Source organism: Halyomorpha halys, unplaced genomic scaffold, assembly GCF_000696795.3.
Source record: "Halyomorpha halys isolate HHAL.00 unplaced genomic scaffold, Hhal_1.1 Scaffold55.1, whole genome shotgun sequence".
Classification (NCBI taxonomy): domain Eukaryota; kingdom Metazoa; phylum Arthropoda; class Insecta; order Hemiptera; family Pentatomidae; genus Halyomorpha; species Halyomorpha halys.
The window spans coordinates 461,356-470,588 of NW_027105793.1; the positions used below are offsets into that span (position 1 = coordinate 461,356).

The 9,233-nt window shown below is 31.8% G+C and overlaps 1 protein-coding gene across 1 annotated transcript in view; it reads left to right on the forward strand.

Moving 5' to 3' along the window:
• Mcr (macroglobulin complement-related) overlaps window positions 1–9,233 on the forward strand; it is an 86,382-nt gene that overhangs the window by 35,230 nt on the left and 41,919 nt on the right. The window contains exons 16-17 of the mRNA XM_014438335.2: window positions 4,504–4,727; window positions 8,355–8,531. Of these exons, the coding sequence (XP_014293821.1) occupies window positions 4,504–4,727; window positions 8,355–8,531 (401 nt within the window). The remainder of the gene's footprint in view (window positions 1–4,503; window positions 4,728–8,354; window positions 8,532–9,233) is intronic.

A 9,233-nucleotide genomic window follows, 5' to 3' on the forward strand; every position in this document is an offset into this window, starting at 1 on the left:
ATTTTATCTTAACATAGTTTCATTTTGTATCTTTTTAGCCCTGATGAAGCCCTGCAAAGTGGGACGAAACGTTGGAAAATAAATAGTTGTAAACTATTTTTATTTCTCTTTTGACCGCAACCCTGACCATCTCCCTATATATCAATTTTTACGGTCAACTATACATACATATATAACTTATTAAATTGTTTATATGACTCCAACAATATGTTAACTTTATTTTATTTATGCATGAAATAAACAGTAATGGAAAGTATTGTGATTGTGTAAAATTTCAAAATTTGCGTTTTTGATGAAAATACTTGTTTTAAGATACCCTGAGTTGGATTACCAAATCATACAAAATGGTCTTTGTGACTGTATCTGTATGTGGTCATCCTAGCTCAAAAACGAAAAGTTGTATGAAATTGAAACTACATATTTAAGGCAGGTATATACCTATGGTGTGGCAAAACTTTTTTTATAAAATCGAAAAAATTGCTGTTGGATAAAATCGATTCTTAAAAGAGGTGTCGCTTTATAGAATCGATTTTTAACATTTTTCCGATGTTCTTGAAAGCGGCTATAACAATTTTGTTTAAATGCAGTATGTCAGTACAGTTATGTTTTCTTCAATATAAAATAGTTCTTATCCTCATAGAAATAGTTTGACAGGGCTTAAATGCAGTTGTTTTTTTTCAATATATCATCCTCTAAAATACTTTTAATTTTGTTTATTTGCATTAAACAGTTATCATTGTTAGCAGTAGTAAACAATCGAGAAATACAAAATGTTAAACAATTTTATAAATAACTAAAGAAAAAAAGGAAAATTATAAACACCCAATTCGAACAGGAAAAGCCGAGACCATCTGAACTTTTCCGATTGAAATATGGTCTCGTTATCTTTTGGTAAACTGTTGGATTTGTGGTAGGAACAAAAATTTATGTTTGTTATTCCTACCTCAAGAAACCCTGAAATACAAACTTTTATATCAACAGAAAAATATAATGTTTTTGTTCTTAATTTTCGTCTTCCCAGATCTTTAGATTTTTTTTTCGAAAATAAAAAAAAACCTATAAATTCAACACAAGTCCACCAATCCACACCAAACTTGAGGACATATGTCAGAATGGTCAGTGAAAGTTGTGTAATACCGTGCCAGATTTTTTTCTGCTGTGTATCAGTCCTGTATCAAGCAGGGGTGGCCAACTTTTCTGTATTCAAGATCTACTTTTTATCTTAAAAGTGTGATCACACTTATCAAGTAAATAAATAGGTGAGAACAATTTAAAAAAAATAAAAGCTACTTGCATTTTAAACAGAATAAAATTTGAAACTCTATGTGGTCACCAAGGATAAATAATATTTATTCATAATAATACTGTTAGTACAATAGAAAAGGAGCTACCCTATGGCACTACCAAATATTTGAGGTAACTGATTGTGTTCTTCGATGACTCGAGTTGTAACTGTTGCGTCTTGTGAAAAGTGTAACACAAAAGTCAAAATGTATTGTGTTCCTTGCTTAAACTATTGCTAGTAAGTTTTGTCTTCTACAATCGCTTCGAAGTGCATGATACATGGAATTCCATCCCAGACAATGCGAGCGATCGACCAAAATTGGCCACCCGATAGACTGGTCAATCGTGATCAACTTGTTGACCACCTCTGCCCTACTGGGCTCATATATTTTTATACTTTCCATCTTGAATGATAGTTTTAACAAAATAAGATTAATATGGATTCAGAATTTTTAAGGGAAAACCAGGTAAAAGAATCATGAAAGGCATGCCGCACCTAGGAACAGCCTTCATAGTAGATAAACAATTCCTAAATACAGTAACGGACCCAAAAACCTCTACATCTCCTTCGTTGACTTCAGGAAAGCCTATGAATTGGTAGACAGGAGAACCTTACAGAGAATACTAAGGAAATATGGAGTAGACCAAAAAGCAATAAACCTGATAAAATTAACGCTATTGAACACAAAATCCAAAGTAAAGTTCCAGGGACTAATCAGCAAATCATTCCAGGTAAAAACAGGACTAAGACAGGGAGACGGCCTGTCATCAATATTATTTAACGTAGTACTCGATAAAATCATGAGAGTTCTGAAAAATAAATAATGCAGGTGCCATAGTAGGGACCAAGAAAAAACACATAAAAGTGAGCTGCCTAGCATTTGCAGATGATTTAGCCCTCCTAGCAGAAACAAAGGAAGAGACAATTGGTCAGATAAATACCTTGAAAGAAATAGCGGAAAAAGCAGGCCTACAAGGCCCCTACGAACAGACAGAGTTTATGACGATGGAAACAAACTACAGCAAAAAAGTAATAGAGACGAAATATGGACGGGTAAGAGTGATAAAGAAATTTAAATATCTGGGAGAGATAGTATGCAATAACGGTTTGGAGAAAGACAACATGGTCATAAAACCAGTAATTTTATACGGAATGGAGACAACATGGAAAAATTACTGAAAATACAGAGAAGGATCCTGAGGAGAATCTATGGGCCCAAGAAAACACAGGAAGGCTACAGGTTAAGACCCAATAAGGAAATCTAGAGGGAAATTAATGACCTGGAAACCGAAATAAGAATCAGAAGACTGAGATTCTATGGGCACATGATGAGAATGGACCAAAGCAGGCTAAACAAGAAACTCTTTGACAGAATCTGTGAATATAAGAGGGTAGGAGGATATATGAAGCAAATGAGAGAGGAAACAAAGAAATTAAAAATAACAGACAAGGACTGCCTTGATAGGGAATAGTACAGAAAATAATTTAAATAAATAAATGTTCTTGCGGCAAATGAAAAACGGAAGGGTACTGCGTGGTTGAAAGAGAGGAAGAAAAGGCACGCAGAAGTGATGAGAAGATACTGGAAGAGAAGAAGAGAGAAAGTGAGAAAGAAAAGGTAATGATATTTGTGTGGTCTTGAAAGGCCGGTCTGTGAAAAAAAGAAAAACTAATAAAAAATAAGATTAATATATTATTTTTATGTTTAACAAAATCAGATTAATATATTATTTTTATGTTTAACAAAATAAGATTAATATATTATTTTTATGTTATGCAAAATATTGTATATTAAAAAGATAAGTTGAAATATATTATGCTTATGTATAAACATAAGATATAGAGATGAAATAAAATATAATGCACATGCACCATAAAATTCATTTGAGAATATGAAAAGACAATAGTGATAAATATAAAAATAAAATTTATCATTTAATCATTATTGTTATTATCGTACATAATATACAAAATGAATGAAGGAGATTCAGAATTGTCTTGCTCAGCCCCCATCTAGGTCTGGGCCTTATACATCACTTTTTCTCAGATTAGGTGGGGATAACTCCAATTTATGTGGTCCGGCCTGATCATTTAATTACCAATGTATTTTTATATTTATTGAAATGGTTTTTAAATTTTGGTTTGTTTATTGGTTTATTATTAATAATTTAGGAGTTTTTATTTTATGATATAATCAATAATTATCAATTATATTGTAAATATGGCATTCTGTTGAGTTACCTTAGTTAGTTAGCATACTACCACCATACCAAGTTGGCTGTTCGCTTGTCCTCTTTCACCAATTATTGGCCTACAATTGAGCCTTGAGGGTTTGTTCCATCCTCAGATAAGTTGACCCTCCCCCCCCCCCATTTTACTGTAGACAACTCCAGAAAAAATAGCCTTTGGTGGGCCGGATTGCAAATTCTCATGACTAGGTTAAGGACCCTATCTAACTGGTGATTGTTTATACCCTTTTCTTAAGTCATAAGAAATGTAGAAATGAGATATTTACTGTTAAAGTGTTATTATAAGTTAAATGCGTAGTGCACTGTTTTTCATTTTGTATTTTTGTAATATGGTCAAAGCATTAGTTGACCGTTCGCCTGAGGCTCACGAGGGTTCCATAAGCTTAGTAGTAGTCACCACAGCCAGGACCAATACAGTGTCAGATTCTTGCTTCAGTATAGTGTGTAGTAAATGTAAGTTATTCTCTGAGATTTGCTTTGCGAGATTAATTACGGAGGAGATTAGGTTGTTGTCTTGTTATAATTCAGAATATGATAACCTGTTTCTTTTTACTCAATTTGTAAAATTCATCACCTACATTGTCTTTCTGCTGGACAGTTTTCCTTCTCTTGATGATGACAGTTGTATGCAATGTCTGGAGCATTCTGTTGTTTTCTGAACCGGTTTTGTTTACAGAAATGAGATGCTGGGGTAACACCAATCATCTCTAATGTAGCAAAGTTAATAGGTGCTGTTACTGGAAAACTGTATTGATGTTGATGAAAGTGAAGATGAGTTTGAGGCCCTAATAATGATAAAAAGAGGGGTTAGGGTAATGGAGAATAATTATTTCTATTTTATTTTTTAAATAAAACCAATTTATGAGCTTTATAGAATAGCTTAAATATAACATTATATTCTCCATGATTTTTTAATTAACTCTATATTAAAAATCTGATATTTATGTTAATTTATTATTTATTACTTAGGTCCTCGTCATAATTACACTGATCTGCAAAACTTCAGAAAATCTAGATTTAACAGAATACAAAGGCATTATGATAATGTTTGGTTATGGCGAGATATAAATATTGGTCCTCATGGCAGATATATTTTTGAAGTAGATGTTCCACAGCGTCCGGCTCATTGGATGGTTTCAGCTTTTGGAATGAGTCCTAACTTAGGATTTGGGATGATTCAACATCCTATTGAGGTAAAGACTTATTAGTCAGAAAAAAAACTTTAATTCTTGCTACTTAATAATTTAGTGTTTGTAATTTTAATGGTGATGGATTAATCTTACTTATCAATACTTGTATCTTACTACATTATTGTTAATAATACACAAATAACATGTTAGGGATGTTTCTTGCTATAAACTGGTCTGTATGATGCTTTTCCCTGAATTACTTATAACATAGAAGTAATTCTTCTCTTCTTCAGAATATTTACCAAACTTTTTCTACTTTTCATCTATGTACATCAGCTCCATATTGTAGATAAAGAGCAGTATGCGTTTACATGGGAAGGAGGTCTATTTTGTCAATGCTTCTTGTTTCATGCTGTTATGCTGATAATTTGTTACTGGTAGGTGAAAATGAAGAAACTATAAAACTGTTTTGATAAAAGCTGATGAAGGACTAGGTCTAAAAATAAATATGGGTACGACTATTATACGGTTAGTAGCAGAAATGATGACAATGTTGGTTAGATAGATTTAGGAGGTATAAATTTTAACAGATAAAGAAATTAAAATATTTGAGGTCTTGGTGAAGGCGAGGTTAAAGTGGGAAATACTTGTTATTTTTCAGTTTCAAAATTATTTAGCTTACACCTTCTGTCCAAAAACTTAATAATTAGAATTTGCAAAACTATTATCCTTCCTACTGTTCTTTATGGATGCAAAACATGGTCTTTTACATTAAGGGAAGAACAACACCTTAAGGTTTCCTAAAATTAAGTATTGTATAAAATATTCGGACTGAAGAAGGATTTGAGAATTTAGAAGGCTATAAAATGCCTAGTTGCATGTAGTTGCAATTGTACCTGGTGAACATAATTGTGATGATAGCATCGTTGTGAATAAAGTGGAAATGTATAGTTAAAGGATTTAGTAACAAACAAAATTGTATAAAGACATTAAACCTTTAGCTGACATGTAAATATCCGAGGGGTAGACCAAGGCTTATATGAGAGAATGGCATTAAAGCTGATCCTGTGGATCTAAGCTTGGGTGGTGGTCAGCTGACAGATGTATATTGACAGCAATTAGTGATATCAGCACCAAACCTTCAGGCTCCTTAAGACTATTTATTTCATTTTTCCTGTACAAAGTTATTACTAGATCTATCATAGTTTGTCATCATAAGGTTGGGATTGATATGAAAGTACACATTTATTTATCGATATATTTACCATTCCTTACCTAAACAGCAGTAGTTAGGGAATGATGGACAGCAATGTTGAAAAAAAGTAATTGCAATCAAACTTGTCTGTAGTTAGTAATTGTGATAACTTTGGTTCAACCAGTGATGGTGATTTCAGACCATTATTGCTATTTCAGTGGTTCATTGAATAGTTGATATTATATTGATACAATTCAAAATTGCAATTTAAATTCCATAGATTCAAATTACAGTTATTGGAAAGCTGGACCTAAAGGTATAAGATATACTACAGAAGACCTGGAATACATTAAGTGAATTGGAGAGAATGGATGTAAAACCCTTGCTGAAATAAAACAGCTAAGGAGAGAACAAAAGACTGAGGTCCCTCCATGCCCAAAACAGTTCAAAGAGAAAGAGAAAGCAGACATGTTTATTTAAGTGTCACTTTAAATGCTAGTCATAAAGCTCTGTACTACCAGAGCTATATGTAATACCACACTTGTATACAAAGTTGAAGGATTTTTTAATTTTAATTAAATGTTTATCAATGGGTGTGTGGACTTTATTAGAGGAAGATTGTAACTGAATGAGGATTTATTTTTTTATTCAAAACTTTATTTATTGATGGATATTACAATCTGCCACAACATTGTTGGGCAATAGGTAATAGTGATGGTTGATTCCATTCATACTTAAATAAAATAACATAAGAATAAAAATAAATAAATAAATGAAAAAAAATATATAAAAATCAATAAAATCTCTCTCTAAATATATAGAAACAGAAGGATAAATAAAATGAACATAATCAAATTATGTGCATGAAAAAATAAATAAAAAAAATAATCTCTAGTCACATTCTTATTTTCAATATTTACACTATCAACCTCAGGATCCCTGAGCCCACTCTATCCCCCACATGTGAGGGGTAGAGCAGAGCTCTTTGAGATCCCAGCGGATCCCTCTCACTGCATCACTGGTAATGAGCCAATGGAGGCTGAGCAAGTGCGCTAAAGCCACAAACACTCAACTTGAGTGGAGCATCTGTCCATAGCCAGAACATCAATTGTCCATTTTTATTTTACAATAAGTTTCTTGGCCATTGCCGTTTCAACCTCGAGGTGGATTGTTGGGATGGGTGGAACTAGATAAGGATTAAACCAAAGGATTAGGATGATTAGAAAGGTTTATATGGAATTTTGAGAATTTGGTTAGTATGAGGTCAAGGACAAAAAGGATATGAAGTTCATGGTTCAGTGTTCTGTTTGAAACGTAATAGGGTGCATTCACTATGGTTCTAAGGATTTTGGATTGGAAGAATTGAATACGTTTGAAGTTCAACGGTTTAGCTATTTCCTGAAGTACAAGTCTGTAGGTCCAGATAGGTCTGAATATAGTCTTATAAATTATAAATTTGTTTTCTAATGAGAGATAAGAGGTCCTGCTGAGTAGTCAGTATATCTGAATCATTTATTGAGTTCTTGTCTTTTAAGTCTAGTATGTCGGTTCCAGGTAAGTATTTTGTCTAAGATGAATTCAAGATATCGCACTGTATCGGATCTAGGTAAAGAAATGTTTTTAAAAAGAACAGGTGAGTAGAAGCTGTGGCAGAGGGTAAAAGTCACATGGGTGCTTTTAAATGAGAAATTAATATAGTTACCCATAATAATAAACAATTAATCATTACAGTATTTCTGAAAATTTGTAAGTCTTTAGTAAAATAAATTGTTCATTAAGTTTTTCTTTAGTTCTTAGTTACTTCATCAATTTTTGTATTTACTTATTATTATAACAATAATTTTAAATATTCCTGTTAATTATTATTTCTCCATATGTAACAGTTTTGTCTCAAAGACGCAATGAAGATAAAAAACCTAGGATTTATATGTGTTTGAGAATTAATTGTAGTTTATTAAAATATAGAAATTATATATAAATAGAAACATTATCCTGTTATAGTAAAGTTTCAATATAATACTAGGGTTTTGGCTTAAGTCATCACCAGCTCCTGGCTTAGGAATCCTGGGGTTGGTGTATTAGTCTCTCAGTGTGTTGTGAAAATGGCCCTGTATGTTAATTGTATTTATATCCCTCCAAATTTCTTTTATTTTCAGTAAGCTGAAGAATTTTATTTTGTTTGTGCCCCTCCCCCCTTCATCCCTTTTACTCCATCTTAGGGAAATCTTATCTCTTAAAACCACTTTTATTTCAAATAACAAATATCCAAGATATAGTTTTCTTTCATTATTTTCCTTTCAACTATGAACTAATTTCACCCCATCCTTTATTACTAATTACCATTTTAGTTTATGTTCTTTATTTATAATTTTCAGTTATATAACAATTTAATTGAATCAGTTCTACTCATACAATCCATCTTCAATCAATTAGTTTTGTTAAGTGTATGTATTCTATTTTAAACCTATTAATGTATTAATTTTTTTTTCCTTTAGTATATAGGTGTGCTTCCATTTTATATAAATGTCGAAATGCCTCTAGTCTGCACTCAAGGGGAGCAAGTTGGTGTTCGTGTAACAGTTTTTAACTACATGACCAATGACATTGAAGCAGTTGTGGTACTTGCTGGCTCTAATGATTATAAATTTGTCCATGTTGAAATGAATGGCATTGTAAGTTTTATATTATTATGTTTATTTATTGTTTTATTCCCTTTTATTCATTAATTTTCAGGATTAGTGATTGTTTTATATTTATTTTATCTTAAATGAAAATGACTGGCTGGCTACGTAAAAAAGTAAAAAAAAAAAAAAAAAAGAGAGATGACCTAAATGGTGATACCTAGGGAGGGATGAATGATGATGCACGATTTTGCTGGCTGAATACTGCTCTGTTCTCACCTACTATTGCTTAGATCTCATCTAGTGATTCCCTGAAATTTGAAAATTAAAACTTCAATTTTCTATTAGCATTGTTCTGTTCTAATGATTTGTATATCCCACAAGGATAAACTTTGTTTTAAAGGATGAATAAAAAAATGAGAAAATCACATTTATTCCTCATTTTCTAATAAGAAATAAGAAATTTGTTTGGTATTCTTTATTTTGAAAATAATGTATATGTACATAGAAATATATGTATACGCACATTCATACATAAAAGCGTTCTATTCCTTTGTTATTATTGAATTACAAACAAACTAACAATAGTACTGTAGTTAATACTTTGTTTTAAGTGTTGTTCAATTCGTCTAGGGTTGGGGACCTACTGTGAATCACTTTCACCCAGGCTGTAAAGTGTTGAACTAAGTATATTCCTGGGAAAGTTGCTAACTTGATGATGTTATATATATATATATTGTAATAATTTAAAAA